This window comes from Palaemon carinicauda, chromosome 2 (assembly GCF_036898095.1).
Source record: "Palaemon carinicauda isolate YSFRI2023 chromosome 2, ASM3689809v2, whole genome shotgun sequence".
Classification (NCBI taxonomy): Eukaryota; Metazoa; Arthropoda; class Malacostraca; order Decapoda; family Palaemonidae; genus Palaemon; species Palaemon carinicauda.
This window is the reverse complement of record NC_090726.1, coordinates 158,085,869-158,105,868: the sequence shown is the minus strand read 5'-3', so window position 1 is coordinate 158,105,868 and position 20,000 is coordinate 158,085,869. Positions and strand designations below refer to the sequence as shown.

The 20,000-nt window shown below is 40.8% G+C and overlaps 1 protein-coding gene across 4 annotated transcripts in view; it reads right to left on the bottom strand.

The window, feature by feature from the left end:
• Positions 1 to 20,000, bottom strand: part of LOC137628107 (uncharacterized) — a 134,675-nt gene that overhangs the window by 31,052 nt on the left and 83,623 nt on the right. For all 4 annotated transcript variants that reach the window (XM_068359401.1, XM_068359400.1, XM_068359402.1 and 1 more), the window contains exon 2: positions 8,737 to 8,858. In XM_068359401.1, the coding sequence (XP_068215502.1) occupies positions 8,737 to 8,858 (122 nt within the window). The remainder of the gene's footprint in view (positions 1 to 8,736; positions 8,859 to 20,000) is intronic.

The following is a 20,000-nucleotide window of genomic DNA, read 5'->3' as shown; positions in this document are numbered from 1 at the left end:
AAAGGTTGTGATGTCACGTGAATAAACCAGTCATGTCCAGCCAGTTTTTCTGTTAAGACCTAGTTGCAACTTGCCACATTGGTGACCATGGAGTGACCAGCTGCCCACCGTATTCCAGCTCACCGCTGCACCTTACACGAAGCTGCCCACCGAATCTGACTCTTCTATCCACACTGCATCAATGAAACTGCCGCCCTTTGCCAGTAGAGAGGCGTTTGCCTGGTTTCAGTGCACCGAATTTCAGTTTTGCATTAAGGGCATGACTTATGAAGCAGCAAATCAGACTGTCCTCGTGATGATTCCTTATTCTATGTTTGGGTTCCCCCAGGTCCCTCAGTGTGAGGCACCTCGTATATCCACCAGAGAGTTGCTAATGCATCTTCTGGTGTATTTTGCATCTTCCAGTCTTGGATGGTCTGGGATGCATCTTAGGTATTTATCGAGCTTATTCTTAAACACATCTACGCTTACTCTTGATATGTTTTAGATGAGCTGGCAGCACATTAAATAGTTGCTGCATTATTGATGCTGCTGCGTAGTGGATTAATGTCCTGTGCGCCTTCCTTAGTTTTCCTGGTATAGTTTTTGGCACTATTAATCTACCTCGGCTTGCTCTTTCTGATATTTTTAGCTCCATGATGTTTTCAGTAATTCCTTCTATTTGTTTCCATGCTTGTATTATCATGTAGCGTTCTCTTCTCCTTTCTAGACTGTATAGTTTTAAAAATTGCAGTCTTTCCCAGTAGTCAAGGTCCTTAACTACTTCTATTCTAGCAGTATAGGACCTTTGTACACTCTCTATTTGTGCAATATCCTTTTGGTAGTGTGGGTACCGTATCACATTGCAGTACTCGAGTGTACTACGTACATAAGTTTTGTAAAGCATAATCATGTGTTCAGCTTTTCTTGTTTTAAAGTGTCTGAATAACATTCCCATTTTTGCTTTACATTTAGCCTACAGTGTTGCTATTTGGTCGTTGCATAACATATTCCTATTTAACATTACACCAAGGTCTTTAATTGCTTCCTTGTTTGTGATTGTCTCATTATTAGGTTCCTTGTATGCATATACCATTCCTTCTCTGTTTCCATAATTTATTGATTCGAATTTATCGAAGTTAAATACCATCCTATTTATCTCCGCCCATTCATATATTTTGTTTAGATCTCTTTGTAGTGAGTTCCTATCTTCATCACAAGTAATTTCTCTACTTATTCTTGTGTCATTGGCGAAACTTCTCACTACAGAGTTTTTAACATCACAGTCTGTGTCTGAGATCATGATAACAAACAGCAGTGCAGCTAATACCGTACCCTGTGGCACACCAGACATTACCTGATCTTCATCTGATTTCTTGTCATTTGCAACCACTATCTGATTTCTGTTTTGCAGGAATCCTTTTACCCATTTTCCTATCTTTCCCACAATATATGCTTTCTCATTTTTTTCTCTAATATATTATGGTCTACCTTGTCAAAGGCTTTTGCAAAATCTAGATAGATCACATTTGTGTCTTTTTCATTTATTATATTTTTGTATATGTTTTCATAGTTTGCTATCAGTTGGGTTTGTGTAATTTTTCTGGGCACAAAACAGTGTTGACCTATATTAAACAAATTATTTTTAACCAAATGGTTCATTATTTTCTTTTTTATTACCCTCTCATACTCTTTCATAACATGTGATGTTAGACTAACAGGTCTGTAATTGCTTGCCTCTAGTCTTGATCCACTTTTGAAGATAGGGGTTATATAAGCTAATTTATGTTTACCATATATCTCGCTCATATCTACACTTTGTCTTAGCAGTATTGCAAGCGGCTTCGCGAGTGTGTATGTGCAGTTTTTTTTTTTGACAAAATCGGCTGCCGATCCATTTTTAATTTCGCTTATAGCCTTGACAATATCTGCTTCATTAATATCTGTATCCGTTAGATATTCAACATTTTCTTCTCTCATTTCTGTTTCATTATTCTCATTCGCAATTCTTGGCGTGAACTCACTCTCATATTTTTCTGCTAATATGATGCATATTTCCTTTTTTTATTCGTTAACCGTCCTTCAATTCTTAGAGGGCCTATTTCTAATCTCCCTTTATTCATCTTTTTTGCATAGGAGTAAAGTACTTTAGGTGTTTTTTTTTATATTTTGAAGTGTTCTTTCTTCTAAGTCCTTTTTTTCATTTTCTTTCGATTGTATAATCGTTTGTTCTGCATTTTCTATCCTACTTTTTATTTCTATCATTTTCCACACATTTTTTTTTTTTTTTTTTGCAAGATTTTTCTTCCACTTTCTAATTTTTTGAAATAAGATCCTTCTGTCTCTTGGTATGCATGTCTGTTGTTTATAGTTTTTTTTTTCGGTACATATTTTTCAACAATTTTCTACAGTATTTTGTACAGTATGTCTGTATTTACCTGTATATTATCACTTACGAATACATTTTTCCATTCTTTATTCAGTTCTTCATTTATTTCTGACCATTTTATATTCTTACTATAAAAATTATATTTTCCATATCCTTCCCATCTTTTTGTGCTTTGATTATCTCTGCGATCACTTGCTTTGGAAAGGACTATTAATTCTATGACAATGTGGTCTGAAATTCCCGTGTTATACACTTATTTCTTTAACATAATTCACCTCATTCACAAATACTAAATCTAGGACATTTTCCTTTCTTGTTGGAATGTGGTTTATTTGTTGCATATTATGTTCTAATAGCATATCTTGAAGCTTTTCAAATTGCTCCTTATCTTCTGCGCTACTATTACTCTCTTTTTTAGATGTATATATACAACCACTTTCTTCTATCCGTTCTTTCCAATCCACGAAAGGAAAGTTAAAATCTCTGGATAGGAGTATATTCCAGTCTTTATGGTTTCTGCATATATCATCTAATTTTTCTATTATTATGTCAAACGCCTTAGTAATTGGGGGTCTGTAAACTACAATATTCACTAGTTTTTCAAATTCAAATTTTACCGCAATCAATTCACATTCTGCGTTGCTGTATTTTTCACAGACTTTTCCTTGATTTATGTCTCTTCCTTATATTGTGGTTCCCCCTTGATTCCTATTTGTTCTGTCTGATCTATATGTTTGGAAACCCTTTATCTGGTCATCACTGCCAGTCTCTTGGGAATACTAAGTTTCACTTATATTTAGTATATCTATTTTTTCAATTTGGGTTAGTTCTTCTAAGAACTCTATTTTCCTTTTAGAGTTACTCTTAACTAAACCCTGTGCATTCATCACTATTATGGTTTGTGTTTCATCGCCATTATTTAATATTGGTAATAATATGGATTTTCCCATGCTTCCTTCCTGTTCTGATATGATGTTCTTCTCTTCCTTTCCAGGAATTCTGCCATTAAAAAATCCAACTTTTCTATTATATTTGCTCTTTCGCCTTCATATTTATTTGTGTGTATACCTGCAATTATCCCCATATCTGCACCAACCCCTGGCATTATTGATGCAATCTTTGTAGTTGGGCTCTACTTGTGCATATTTGGGATGAAAGGCATCATATCTTGGGGCCTTTTGTGCATAGCGCGGTATATACTCGGCTTGTTTTTTTGTTTCTTTTTTTTGTTTCACTTTTGCTTTAATTTTTCTTTTCTGTTTGCTGAGTTTTCTTACTTTCATTCATGGTTGCAGGATGCATATATCTACATTTTTTGTTGAATTTGCATCCTTTTCCTTCTTTTAGGGTTTTGCATATTTTTGGATGGAGATCTCTGCGTCCGTCTCCATATCCGTCTAAATACGCACATTTACCATATATTTCATAATTATGGCATATCTTTGGATGCTTGTAGTAGCATCTTTTGCCAAATCTGCAATTCCTTCTTTTCAGCAAATTTCAGTCTATATATATATATATTTTTTTTTTTTGTTCTTGCTCTTCCCTAAAAGTATGTAAGTCCGGGTTGAGTCTCTTGGGTCTATTATTTGTTTCCATCCGATAATTTATTTCTTCGTAAGTATGTCTGGGGAGTCCTCGGCGAGAACACTTTCCCAGAAACTTTCTATTGGCTTTGCGACCACGGGGACACCCCAATAAAGTATGATGTCCTCAAAACATACCTCCTGGAGCAGTACTCACCATCACTAGCCACCCGTATAGCCTAGGTTTTTTTAGATCTCTCAACAACTGTTGGGGGACCAAAAGGATTCGCTTGCCCTCAGGAAAATGACCAGTGAACCTACTCTGAGCCCTTGCCTATGAAGGACCTGATGACCAAAGTTGACACCTTTATGGACAGCCACTTCACCACCTTCAAGACCTCCATCAATGCCTTCACTCCTGTCGAAGAGGACAACTATTTAACACCGGCCAAAGCTGATGTAAATGTGGTAGGACACAAACGCCTACCCCGTGACATGCTAGAGCGGCAACAAAGCCAACCAGTACCCACCTATGATGTCCTTAGCTCAAAACAACAATCTCTAGAGCCATTCAATGGGGCCCCTTGGCCACAGTTATGCAACTACCCCATCAGATTCGGGCTGCAGCTAAGAAATGTGTGTACTGTTGTCAGTGGCCAAAAAACTTGTTAGTAGGGCACTGCTTGTGACAGTAGCCTCCCTTGTCAGTAATCTTTTCATTTTATATGATGGAGGTACTGATGTGCAGTTTTTGGTAGACACTGGTGCTTGCCATTCCTTCTACCAATGTCGCTCTCCAGGACAGGACACGCGTAGTCATTCTAAGCATGCCGACGTCTGCCTGGTAGTCGCCAATGGATATGAGGTTCCCACCCACGGGTATGAGACACTCACTATCATTTTGGAGTGCCAAATACCATTGGAAGTTTCTTGTTACTGACGTAACATTGCCAATAACCAGTGCGGATTTCCTTGCCACCTCCACATCCTGGTTGATGTGGCACATCATTTAGTCAACTCACTCATACTCGTAGACACCTCTTCAACCCGCCCCCTCCGATCTCACACTCCGCGGGTACATATGCCCCTCTTCTGCCCGAACTTCTCCGAACGCCCACGGGTTCCTGCCAAGCACGGTATTTATCACCATATCAAGACAACAGGAGTCCTACTGTATGCCAAATACAGGGGTCTGGCCCTGGATCGTTTGGCAGCTGCTAAAACGTTTGCTGAAATGGAAGAAATGGGCCTTTTTCAAAAGGCTCAAGCCCGTGGTCATCATCCGTACACATCGTCCTGAAGAAATAGGGCCCCTTGTGCCCTTATGGGGATCACAGGCATCTGAAAATGCAGAAGAACCAGATCACTACACCCTCTCCAACATTGGTGATGTTACTTCCTACTTGCACAAAGCGAAGGTGTTTTCCACTCTCGACCTCCTGAGGGGTATTATTAGGTGCTCATGGACCTAGAAGACATCGCCAAGACCGACATCACTAGCCCATTCAACACATACACATTCAAGTACTCCTGTTTTGGCCTAAGTAATGATGGGACCCCTTTTCAAAACCTCATGGATGACATCTTAGGGAACCTCCCCATCTATGTATGTTACGTGAATGACACACTTGTGCTCTCTTCCCCCAAAGAGGAACACCTCCATCACCTATGCATTGTTCTTGACCACCTACAACATAACAGCCTTGTAGTCCTGTACGACAAGTGTACCTTCGGTGCCAACGAAGTATAATTCTTAGGGCACTGCATCACTCCTGAAGGCATCCACCCCTCCCTGAGAAGGTATCAGCTATTCAGAACTTCCCCACACCGTCGACCATCAAAGTACTGTAAGAATTCTTGGGCAGGATAAACTATCATCACTGGTTCTTATCAGCCACCGCTGCCTCTAAGGGCAATTCAAAAGACCTGAAGTGGGGTCCCCTTCGGGAAGCGCCCTTCTGGAACGCAAAGAAGACCCTATCAACTGCAGCTGCTCTTACTTTTGCCGTGCCACATGCCCCGCTCCTTTTCCCCACTGACGCCAGTGACATCGCTATTAATACAGTACTCGAGCAGCTGGTCAACGGCTCACTACGGCCATTGACTTTCTTCAGTAGAAAACCTTCCAAGGCAGAATCTGGCTAATCTACCTTCGACGGCGAATTGCTGGCTATGTATTTGGCTGTCCATCTCTGTCGACACTTTTTAAAGGGTACGCATTTCGTCATACACATGGACCACATGCCCCTGGTGCACAGCTTCACTTGACAGTCCGACACCTGGTACACCAATGAACACTGACATCTTTCCACCATGGCTAAATACAACTGCACCTTCAACACGTCTCTGGTAAAAGGGATCCTTTTGCCGATGTCATGCCGAGAAACACATTGGCCGCCATTAACCTGGGATTGGATTACAATGCTTTGGCAGAAGCCCAACGAAAAGATTTAGAGTACCAAGCTTGCTAGATATCCTGCACATCCCTCCTTTGGGAAGATGTCGTCCTCGATGACTCCAATGCCACCCTCCTCTGTGATGTCGGTACTGGCAGGCCACGCCCATGAGTACCTGCCCCCATGCGCTGTTAGATGTTTGATGTCATACGTGGTCTCATATCACTCGTACCGATCTACTGCACAGCAACTAAGTTCATTTGACATGGAATTACTAAGGATGCTAAAGATTGGGTCTGTGCCTGTACTTCATGCCAAACTTTGAAAGTAAATTGATACACGGATTCAGGAGTGGGAACCTTTCTTCAACCTCATCATTTTGCTCACATTCACGTTGATGTAGTAGGCCCCCTACCCATATCACAAGGTTTATAGTAATTGACAGTTCCACTCGTTAACCTGAAGCTATCCTCATGCAAACTGCGTCATCCGCCTCATGTACATTCACCTTACTCGAAGTGTGGATAGCAAGATTTTGTATTCTTGACCATATTACTTTTGACTGGGGTACCACTTTCTCCTCTCGATAGTGGATAGCATTAGCGAATCTCCTGGGCATTAACTTACACCAAACAACCGCCTACATCCCTATAGCCAACGGACTGGTTGAACACTTTCATCACACCCTTCAAAGCTACTCTGATGTCCAGCTGCGATGACTCCAACTGGCTTACTCGGCTTTCCTGGGTTCTCCTTGGATCAAGGACCTCTCCTAAGGATCTCCAGGATGTCTCAGAAGTTGAAATAGTGTATGTTGACCCACTGGTCGTCCCTGCTTTTTTTTTTTTTCTGTCTGCAACCTCCTCCGACATCTCCAGCTATTACGTCACATTGTGGGGAAATTTACTCCCTGCTGCCAGATTTACAAGCCCCTAGTATAATAACACATACCAAAAGATTTAAATACCAATATCTTCGTACATACTGATACTTGCAAGCCACTGCTGACACCCTCTCCTTGTTATACGTTGCAAGCCAAAGGGTTTTTTTTTTTAATTAACATTCATGGTAAAGGTGACTGGGTCTACATTAATTGCCTAAAACCTGCATATCTCTTGCAAGATGACCCGCTTGTAGTTTGCCTCTCTTTTTCTCTCTGTCCCTTTCTCTCGCTCTCTCCCGTACTGACATTAGAAAAACCTGTTTAAGCTTGCCATTGCATGTTTCATGTTGGTAAAGTTTTTATGCCATTGTTATCCTCAACCGTTTGTAAATAAGCTCGTGATATCGCGTGAATAAACTAGTTATGTCCATCCCGTCTTCTGCTAAGACCTAGTCGCAACGTGCCACAATTGCCTCGAAACCTTAATTCCTTAGGAGTTTCGTAGCTCTATCATTGAATAGAACAATATTTTACTCACTGGATATTAAACCGGAATTTAGTATGAACAAGATTTTCAGATTATTGTATTTGGAAATATTTTGAGAGATCAGTAGAATTTTGAATCTTGAACATGAAAGTTTTCCCCCGCGATATCTGAAGATTTTGGTAACGCTAAATTCAAATGTTTGAAATTCCTGTTAAAAACCGTTGACAAAAATATAACTGCTAACGGGAAAATCTTGAGCATTGAAAAAGTATTTAAATATTCTGTAAGAACGAGCCAAATTTCGAAATGTATATTTGTACATCCGAGAGATCTTGATCTGCCTATGAACTGGAAAGAAGTAAAGGTTGTAGTTCCATGGAGCGATTCGTTTAAAATAACTATCATAGAATCAGTTGTAGTATTTCAAAGTTAAGCCCCTGACCTAAATTAAACTTGCGCTTTTATAGACAGAAATTTGTAATCAGTTTTGTATGTTTTTAGTAAGTTTACCGTTCCTATAGTTCTGAGCCTTAAATATGTGGTTCCAGTTTATGTCCAAATTATTTTTTGTTCCCGGAATATCTTTTCTGGATTACCTTTCGACAGCTGACTATTGGATTATTATTTTTCCTTTAGTTTACTTTTCGAAACTTTTTTCTTTTTTAAATTGTATATCATTAGAACTCAGAAGATACGTGAATAAAAACGTGGAACCGCTTGATACTAACCTCTGTACTCATATGCAAACATATTCATTTGTAATTAGGCAAATGAAATTATAAAAGAAGATTCTCTAAAAAGTGCTTGGAATGACATGGAGGATTTTTAAGTTCACCAATGGTGATATTCTTACGTAGTTTTCCTTCAAAAGATTTATGCCAAGGTACTAAAATCAGTAATTATGTAGATTATAGACATAATCGGAGTTTTGAAATCTCCCAACAAACTTTGATATGAATTATAGGAGTTTGTCACAACCCATTTTACACCAAATGCATTAAGAATGTCTTTAGAGTAGAAATATCATCTTATCTTTATGCAATTCATGACTGAGCCTCGATAACAGACAAACTTACCTGTTGATGGGAGAATAATTATCCCTGTCCCATTCCCATGCCCATGAGCACTCAACGTCTGCAACCAAGCCAAATATCCCCCACAGCAGCACGTTAACCACGCCCACTACTCCCGTCACCATCTGAAAGGAGACTTGTATCATTTAACTGTAAAACTTTATCAAACCTAATAAGAACAAATGCGTTTCACCAGAAAAGAAAAAGCTAACTAGTTCGTGGAATATTTGTAATGATATGCAAAATTATAAGATATTTGGTGATTTTGGATACTTGAGAATGCTCTAATACATAGAGCCAAATTTTATTAGTTGTGAATGGTATTATAATGCAAATATTATATAAGAGTAATTTAAATAGTTCTCCGATATGTATTACCAAATTAGATAAGACAGTAACTTCCATTAAAGTTCTAGATGTCTTGTTGGATTTTGCATTGCATGTGTAACAGTAAAGCTAAAACAGAAGAAAATATCGAAGTATTGTGAATCTTTCAATACAGTGTTAGTCCCTAGTTAAAATTTGACAAACCATAATTAACAGTAAAGTAAATGAATAAAATTATAAACATTACTTGCACCCCTCAAGAAAACCTGGAGATACACCACTAAATTTTAAACTTGCAGCGGTTTTTTTTTTTTTTTTTTTTTTTTGACAGGCCAATATGTCTCTTTTTATAGATTATATATGAAAGATCTATTTAAATGTTACTGTTCTTAAAATAATTCAATTTAATTGCTCATTACTTCTCTTTCATTTTATTTATTTTCTTATTTCCTTTCCTCACTGGGCTATTTTTCCCAATTGGAGCCCTTGGGTTTATAGCATTCTTTTTTTCTAATTGGGGTTCTAGCTTAGCAATGAGTAATAATAATAATAATATCTGTTCCTAAGGGTAGCGTTCTCAACCAATCACTTTTCCTACTACTTATGCATGATACTGTGTGCTTTGTCCTAGAAAACAAGCTTGTTGCATATGCAGATGATGCTACTCTCTTCACATCAATTCCATCTCCTGAATGTAGATCTATGGTTCCTGAATCCCTTTATAGAGGTCTAGCTACGACTGTTTTTCCCCATCGGAACCCTTGGGCTTATAGCATCCTGATTTAATAATAATAATGATAATGATGATGATGATAGTAGTAATAATAATAATAATAATAATAATAATAATAGATGATAATGATAATATTCATAATGATGATGATGATAATAATAATAATAATAATAATAATAATAATGATAATAATGGTAATGATGATGATGATAGTAATAATAATAATAATAATAATAATAATAATAATAATAATATATAGCCTATCGACAGAGCTCCTCTAACTCCACGGGAAACGACCCACCTCTGGCCCTATCCTACAAATCCCGCGACTCACTTCAGGTGGCAAATCCGTAGCCCGGACCATGATTCATGGAGCGGCGTCGTTCTTTATAAGGTCATAAAGTGCAACTTGGGAGAAGTCCTTCAGATTTACTTCCTGATCTCACGCCACGCCAACAGGACGGGACTGGTTTATCGACTCGCCTTGCTCAAAGCGACGCTAAATCTAAGGTATCTGTAGTAAACCTGACATATTGGTGCTTACGAATCGAACTTCTTGAAATATTGATTTTTTTTGGCGATGGTTCCGCATGCGATGTTTGTATTGGATGATGATATTGAAGTAATGATATGGGAAACTGCGGGTTTTTATTGTAACTATTTTTTTATACTTTATACTGGATAATTTTGTAACTATTTGATAAATTGAATTTCCGAAGCCAATGGGAAGGGCTAGATGTTCCAGTAACGGTAATTCCTAATAGATGCATTAAAACCACTGGAAATGATGTGCTGGCCGATGTGATAAAGTCCCTGACCGGTGAACGCCAGACTGGGGTTGGAGTCCCGCTCAAACCCTTTAGTTTCTTTTGTCGCTGCAACCTCACCATCCTTGTGAGCTAAGATGGTCGGTTTGGGGAAGCCTATAGGTCTATCTGCTGAGTCATCAGCAGCCATTACCTGGCCCTCCTTGGTCCTAGCTTGGGTGGAGAGGTCGTTTGCGCGCTGATCTTAAGTATAAATGGTTAGTCTCTATGGCATTGTCCTGCTCGATAGGGCAATGTCACTATCCCCTGTCCCTGCTATTCATGAACGGCCTTTAAACCATTAAATGTCGAATCAGATTTATTCCTCTTTTAAAGATAAAACTACTTTTTCTTTAAGTAAGCGCGTCAGAAATCGTTATTGGAGTTTTCTCTGATAAGATAATTCAACAAACGTTATGGAACTCGTGAATTTATCATGCTGATCAAACTTCTTACGAGTGGCTAATCATAAAAAGAATATTATCATTATAACATTACTGCAATTATTATACCTTCTGCTTAACCTGTAGCATGATAAAATATGTTAGATGCTAATAAATATAATCAACACTTATCGTTTACATGCTATTTGGCAATTAAAGATAAAAAATTAGATTCTTACTTGTTCTGCCTGAAAATTTCTATATATAATGTTAAATATATTGAACAATTCGAAGATAAGACTTAATTGCACTGATATTGAAAATATAAACTCAATTTTTCCTCATCTCTCTCAAAGAGGAAATCTAGAAAGCACTTCACATTCTTAACATATAAAACTATGGAAGCAATTTGTAAGTTGGTAAAGACTAATTTCAGTTATTATTACAGTTATTGCGCGAAAGAAGCTAACCTTCATGGGGAACAAGCCTCTATAACCAAAAACGAACAGTATTCTTAAAGTTTTATTCTTCAATATATACTGTAGTTCAAGCAAAACCAATACTTGAAGATTCCGTTGCTGTAGAGCGGTAGATTTTTATGGGTGTTCTCAACCCCGTAGAAACATCACTGTTACAGGTGTCTAGTTTCAGTTCCACTTTCATCAGAATAGATGCTCACCAGAACGTCAGCTGGGCAAGCCCAACCCCCTGCTGTGGTGCTCAACTACAGTAGTGGGCTCATGTTCACAATGTTTTTCACTGATTTTCATCCTCTTGATATTTCTTATGTGTTCGTCCTTTAAAGCATAGATATTGTTCAGCATCTTTATATTAATTATCCAAGACTTTTTTTTTTTTTTTTTTTTTTTTTTTTTATTGTCGACTGACTATCCTATTTTAAACTAAGTTCCTATCCTTGTATCAACAACTTGCATACGTCTGTTAAGTCCGTTAGTCTAGTCATATGTCTCTGAAGTAAGGTAGGTGTAGGCCCGTCACTACCTTACTTCCTCTCATGCACTTATACAACTTGCCTAGGCTAGGTTTTCATTTGCACGGAGCGAGCCTTAATTCATATCCCATCTCATTCATACCTTGCATTCTTCCTTACATACGCTAAGTATTTAGGGTAGAAGGCCAAGTAGATGATAACCAACAATTTCTCCAGCTGCAACAATTGGACCGAGAGATCGTGTGTTATCATACACCAACTCCACATCCTTGAGGTAGTGGGAAGCAAAAACTGTATTCCCTTTCCATAAAGCAGCGTTCAGGACTGACTTCAATGAAGTGTTCTTCCAAAAAGAAAGAAACGTGGAATAACCCCTCAGACTGTGGGTACCTCTTTCCTTCTTGGACGCACTGTCTGATAAATATTGGGGAGAGGCCTTTGCTATGAGTCTCCTGATAAAGAAAGAAACAGCATTTTTCATCATGGCCTTTGACTGTAGTTTAGGGGAGACGAAGAGAGCCCGGGGTCTGTGAGGGATAGCCTTGGTTCTGGGTAGATAATAGCACAAAGCTCTCACTGGGCAGTACAGTCTCTCCTCCTCTAGATGCCCAAATGTTTCACTTAAAGAAGAAGAAATTCTCTGAGAAGAGGGTTGGACTCTGATTCTGTCTTGCCTCTGAATTCTGGAAGGTACGTAAGGGCCATGTCCTTTCCTATTGTACCTACAGAAGCAGAGATGGCTTGTATCTCTTCCAGTCTCTTTGCTGTAGCTTAAGTAACCAAGAAGAGAGTCTTGGTAGTCAAGTCTTGTAGAAAAGCTAACCCGGGAGGTTCAAAGGGAGTCCCTGCTAGAAGCTTGAGAACCACATTCAAGTCCCCCTTGGGAGGACTAATGGAAATCTTGGGAACCTCAATCTCAAAAGATCTGATCAGGTCAGAGAGAATAGGGTCCTCAAAAACCTCACCAAAAGACAGCCTAAACACAGAGGCTACTGCCGACTTATAAGCTTCAACGGCTGACACTGAAAGCTTTCTCTCCTTCTGTAGATAGAGGAGGAAATCCACAATCTTTGGAAATGTAGGTCTAGACGAAGTGTGGCGGTTCCTCTTACACCAACCTCTATATACTACCCACTAACGCTGGTAGTTTAGATTGGTAGTGTGTCTTCTGCTAGTGTGTCTTCGTGCCTTGGTGAGCTGTTCAGCCATTGCTGAAGCTACTCCTCTTGCTCTAGCGATACGCTTGACAGTCTCCAGGCAGTTAGATGTAACAAGGACGGTCGAAGGTGGAACCTGTAAAAGTGTGGTTGGCGTAAGAGGTCGTACGTGACAGGCAACCTCCTTGGAATGACTATAGAGAGTTTTAGGAGTCTTGCAAACCATTCCTTCTGAGGCCAGAACAGGGCTACCAGGGTCATTGTGCACCTCTGTGATGACTGAAATTTGTGTAAGACCTGGTCTATCATCCCTAATGGTGGAAAGGCGTAAGTCTGTAGGTTCCTCCAGTCTTGAAGCATAGCGTCGACCCCTGCAGATTGAGGATCTTTCTGAGGGCTGAAATATGCCGAAAGTCGGAAATTTAAAGCAGTTGCAAACAGGTCTATGTTTGCTGGCCAAAGGTGAACAAGGCGATCTACTACTACCTGACAAAGGGTCCATTCGGGACCTATCACCTGGTCTCCCCTGCTCAGAGTGTCCGCAATGAAATTCTCCTTCCCTGGAATGAATTTGGGTCGGAGAATAACATTGTGATCCTCTGCCCACTGTAGGATCTCCTGAGCAAGAAGGTCGAGAGGTTGGGACTTTGTTATCCGTTCCTTCTTCAAATAGGAGATCGCGGTGGAGTTGTCTGCATACACTGCGAGTACTTCGGATGTACACAGAGGAGTGAAGTGGAGAAGAGCCTCCCTGATTGCCTTGAGTCCTCTCCAGTTTATGGACCTGGAGCTCTGGGAAGGAGTCCATAAATGAGCAATGCTCTCCTGCTCTAGAGAAGCTCCCCACCCTATGTCTGAAGCGTCTGTATGGAGAACAAGCATAGGTTTGAGGACTGAGTGATAGTCCTGCATTCAAGTGTACCTCCTGGGACCACCAAAGAAGATCCTCCTGACTGCGTGCTGTCCACTGAATTTGTTTGGTGTTGTCCCTCCAGTCCCAATGTTGTCTCAATGTGAATTGAAGATCCTTCATACGGGGTCTTCCGTTGGAACTAGTAACGTGAGAGAAGCAAGGTGGCCTAGAAGGCTTATCCATAGAGACTCTTGGGGTTGGATGTAACAAGAACTCCTCTATAATTCTCCTGAGGTTGTCTTTCCTCTCTTGAAATGGGAAGACCCTTAAAAGAGGAGATACAATCTTCATTCCCAAATAAGTCTTCTGTTGAGATGGCGTGAGAGAAGATTTTTTGAGGTTTATCTTTATTCCAAGTGTCTTGCAAAGATCCAAGACCAACTTCTTCACATGAACAGCATCCTGAAGGGAAGGAGATAGGAAGAGCCAGTCGTCCAGATAGCAGCACATCCGAATCCCCATTCAGTGGAGTTTGGCTGCAATTGGAGCCATGATACTGGTGAAGACCTGAGGAGCCGTTGCCAGTCCGAAGCAGACACTTGAACTGCCAAGTCTCCTCTCCCCAGCGGAAGCGCAGAAGATGGCCAGAGTTCTGATGAATTGGGACTTGGAGATAAAAATCCTGGAGGTCGATGGTAAAGAACCAATCCCCTTCTCTTATAGCTAGTAGAACCGTCTTCAGAGTCTCCATCTCGAACTTCGTAATCTCTATGAAGGAGTTGAGGAGAGAGATCGATGATGGGTCTCCAACCTCCTGAGGCTTTCGTCACCATAAACATGTGGCTGTGAAAACTCCAAGAGTTGGGTGGGGCTGGCTCAATGGCCCCCTTGTACTTCAGCTGTAGCATCTCCTCCCTGAGCGCTTGTTGCTTTACGGACCTGCCGGAGTAACTGATGGATGGTGGTGAATGACTAGTCAAGGGTGGTCGAGACTTGAGAGGTATCCTGTGCCTTTCCCTTAGTACGATGGTCACTCAAGGGTCCGAATTCAGGGCCTCCCAAGCCTGCCAATGATGATGTAAGCAGCAACCCACTTGTACGTGTTCGTGTGAAGGAACTGGCCTCTATTTCTGAAAACCCTTTGGGACAGGGTTCTGTGAGGACCTTAAGTCCTTCTTCTTGTCCTGCTTCCTTGCTTGGAAGTTTAAAGAAGCAGCAGCTGTAGACTTCTGCTTCTTCCCAAATCAATTATCATTTCCTCGCCCTCCTTGCTGAAGAATAGGGCGTTTGCCAGAATCCCTCTGAGGGTAGAACTGTTTCTTTTGAGGCTTAAATGAAAGCGATTTCTTTAACAAATCATTTAGAATATCTTCCTTCCACATCTTGGAAGACAGTTGGGCCCGAGAGAGAACATCCTCCATAATTGCAGATTCAAAAAGGTGATGTCCAAACATCTGGGATTCCATCAGTACGTCTTTATGATGTATGGAGAGAGAAGCAGGGTTTTTTACTGAGATAATGGTCCCTTCTTTTACCAGTCAGGTAAGCCTCGTGGTAAGTAGCCTCCTTCATCTGGTCCTCAAGGCAGCATCCAATAGACCTGGCTCTTTGTAGATAGAGGGGTCGGTGCGTTGTGAATAAAGAAGGATCCTTCAGAAAAGCTGTCAATACATACCACAGCCAGGCCAGCATGTTCCCAACCTCCTGTATTCTTCTAACGGAGGCTTCCAGTCTCTTTCACTCTTCTACTGTAATACCAACAATGGCACGTTCCCCTTTCACTCATGAGGGTAACACATCCTCAAAGGAGGGGTTGAGAGGTGTGGGAGCTGGACCATAAGAATCTTCTTCCAGCTGCACGTATCTCTTGGTCTGGCCTAGAGCAATGGTGTGGTATGGGATGCGTCCGGCCTGAGATCTTTCCTTTGCTCGTTTCCCGATTCCCCGGTGAGCTAATTGTAAGGGTTCTGATGGGGTCCATTTGGGTAATCTGTCAAACTACTGCTGCTCCAGACCCTGAACAAAGCAATTTTGGGGGGCATAGAGGAAGCCAAAACCTCCTTCACTTGCCGAACACTCTCTGGGAAGGCATTCTCAGAAAGACTCATCAATTCCCTGAAGAATTAGGGATTAAAAGTGTCAAGAGCTATGTCATCCATCTCGGCGTCCTGAAAAACTAAATTTCACCGCTGCCGCCTAAGGTTTCCTGGAGAATTCTGCATCTCCATCGTTGGATGAGGATCCTGTAGAAGGAGACCTGTGATCATACCGGGTCCTCGGATGAGAACGTTGTGAAGATCTGGGGCTTCTGGTAGATGAAAGATGTCTACTCCTGGAAGGGGAATGGCCTCGGGAGTGACGTCTCCCAGTACTACTGGATAAAGAATGACGAGAATCTTTGGAGAACCTGCAGGATCTCGCAGGAGAAGTCGAAGGAGATCTATTGTGGGATCTAACAGATGAATGGCTAGGTCTCTTGTCCTCCCAGTGAGTCCTGGAAAATGGAGAAAGGTGGTCTGGGGAATGATGGGACCAACTCCAGTTGCTTCTCCTTGAAGACTGGCTTCTGGATCTTCAGTCAGAGGAAACACTAAGAGTCCCTTGAGGACCCGAGGGCTCAAGTCCGGGTATGCGGCTTGAAGAGTGATGAGATAGTTCTTTGTGACAGGGTCTCGATGTGGATCTACCCTTGGGAGACATGCTTGAGGTGGACTGCTGAGAGGTATGCCTCATATTGTGAGATGAGCTCCTAGAAGAATATTTCCTGCGACTGGAATGCAGAGAAGACTTCCCGGGGTCTGAAGGTTCATTGTCCTGCGAAGACGCAGGAGAACAAAATCTTGACCTCCCTGGGTCTGAAGATAAAGGAACCTGCGACGGTGTAGGGGTGCTCCCTCGCTGACGAGGGAGAGAATGAAGTAGCGATGGGGTTTCTTCGTCCAAGTTGCTCATACACCCATCAGGGGTGATGGCGAACTGGACCTGCGACCTGTCCTGCTTTGGGGAGGGGATCACCTCACGGTGTCCGCTCGCTTCAGCGACTGGCGTACCAAGGGCAGGTGCAAAGCTAGAAGGTAATACAGGAACTTCAAAGTATTAAAGTAATTCACGAAAGAGGAAATGTCCTTACTCACCTTTGAGAACTTAGCCTCCCAAATAGCTAGCACTTTCTCATAACTTATAATAGCATAAGAACTGTCGGTGGTAACCGTTGTAGCAGGAGAAACGGACCGGGTAACATCTACCGAGGAGTTAAAACTATTTATCCCTCCTCCTGGGACATTGTCCTTCGGAGGTTCTACCACCTCCCCTAAGGCTGAACTAATCTCCTGGGAAGGTGAAGATCTAACCTCGTCCTCTGGTAGACCACTCTTCGTGGTCTTACTCGACTTATAACTACTACGTTTCTTGGCTAGAGAGTCCATATGCTTGACATATAACTTACGGTCTTCTTTAGACCAACCCTTACATGTTACAAGTAACATTAATGTCACATTTAATACCCCTACATGACTGACAAAGAGAATAGTATCAAAGGCAAACTTTCTACTGATCCTAGTCGAATAATTAGTGCAGGAGCGTCGAGTCTCAGAGTCAGATGGCATACTCATAGTTCATTAACACCATCAAAGGATCCAAAACCATTTGAAGACGTCAAATCCAAGGTGTGGTCTTTAACAAAAACCAAAAGGAATTCTAAATAAATTCAATTATATCAGAATGTTGGAGCGACAGCGCAAACGTGCTTCTGTGACAACAGATGATCAAAGAATGGCCCAGTAACCAGTTGGTGGAGAGACCCCCCCTCCACCATTGGTGGGGAGGGGAAGAGGACCATGTGACCAACTGTCAATTTCCTAATTGACAAGCAGTTCGACAGTTCGTTCCAAAAAGTCTACAGGTATTGTGTTTAGTTTCATTCTTTATCGAGATTTCCTTAATTTTATTAACTTGATCATAATGAGACTTTTTGGACCAGTTGTCCGTTAGTCACAATCAATGAGGGTAAGATAATTAGTCACCTAATTAGTTATATCTGTTTGGAGCCGACACAGATGTAATCGGCTGAAGTAAGTTATACAGGATAAGTGTGAGACAAATATCCCAGTAGTGCCTGTTGTGAAAAATTTGGGTGTACTGATAGATTGTAATTCGTCAATGAGGGACCAAATAGTGAACACAGTGAAAGTGTGTAACTATCACCTGAGAAACATCATTTATTAGAAAATATTTAACAGAGGGCAGTACAAAAATTTCAGTGATGAGTCACGTAATATCAAGGCTTGATTAGTGCAATTCTCTGTACTATAAATTGCCCAATACACTACTAAGAAAGCTTCAAAATGTGCAAAACTGGGCGGCTAAAGGTATTAAACTACGGGAGAGAATAACTCCTGCATTGATTGATCTACATTGGTTACCTGTTAAGGCTAGAATTGAATTTAAGATTTGCTTGTTGACTCACAAAGCACTTACAAGTGATAAGCCTAAATATCTTCGTGATTGCTTGGTCCCCTACCCTCAAGCTACTAGCTCTGCTGTAAGAGTTAGACATGCTGATGACCCATTTAGACTATTCGAAATTAGTGTGAATCATGCAATACAATAGGAGGAAGAACGTTTAGTTATGCTGCACCGAGATTCTTCAACGACCTTCCACTTTACGTCAAGAATAGCAAAAATGTGGCAGCTTTCAAGAAAAACCTGAAGACTTATCTTTTTAGAAAGTGTTATAATAGTGACCTGAAAAACTATTAAGCCTGAATACAAATGCTAGCGAAATAACTGATAAGATACAGAGCAAAATATTAACTGGAAAAAAATTATTTTTCACACACCAAGGCCCGCCTGAACAGACTTTTAGTGTCTGATGGAGGGCGAGAAATAAACCCCTAAAAGTAAAAGTAAGTAAAGTAACCTCACCATCCTTGTGAACTAAGTATGGGGGGAGGGGTGGTTGTTGGGGATCCTATAGGTCGACCTGCCGAGACATCAACAGCCATTGCATCGCCCTCCCTGGTTCTAGTGTGGTTGAAGAGTGGGCTTGAATGCTGATGATATGTATATATGGCCAGTCTCTATGGCATTGGTACTGTCTCTTGAGCGACGTATGATTAATCAAGACAAAGAGAACACCACATCAAAGCAGATAAAATCTATATCCATTTTTCGTATCATTTTGAAAAAAACTGGATAGTTCGAACATCCAAGTAAATCTTCAACTAAGCAGTACAAGTTCCCTAGATTTTTATATATACTTAAAATGAAAAGGAAGTTTGGAGAAAAGTACGACAGGAAGGCAGGTATTAAATAGAGGGAGGGTAATTTAATCTTAATTCATTTCAAATGTGTCCTTAAGACTAGAATATAGTTTCAGTTAAGTAGATACGTTAAGATTAAAAGTTTTGCATCTGCGTCATATTGCAGGGAAATTTATACGCGATCCGTCAAAAATGACTTAGATATATAGATAGATACGCCCAAACACAGATTTAACCCTTTCCACTCTTCTCCCTTTCCTAACTACAACCCCTCTCGCAAGGGTATGATTACTTCCTCTCCACTGGACCCAATGGACGGGGAGACACTGAATAATTATACCTCTTGCCACTGAGCGTAACTGAATACACACACATATAAACTACATTATATATATATATATATATATATATATATATATATATATATATATATATATATATAGACATTTGCACTTTATGATATAGGGTAACCGTTAATCGTAAAATGGGATTTGGTAGTTTCAGGGTCGCCATAAAGATGGCGATTGGGAGCGTCGGGGTCCCCATAGATCTGTTTGTCAACTTGGGTGGAATTATGCTTCGCGCTGATTATCTCTGTATACTTTTGATATTGTCCCTTTACTTCTGCTCCTCATTAATGAGAGAGAGAGAGAGAGAGAGAGAGAGAGAGAGAGAGAGAGAGAGAGAGAGAGAGAGAGAGCGTCAAACACCTCTACACGTACTGGACCACTCCATTGTCTATTGAGCTGTCTTGCATCTTGGATATTACAGTATTTGTCTTCCTCCCTAATACCC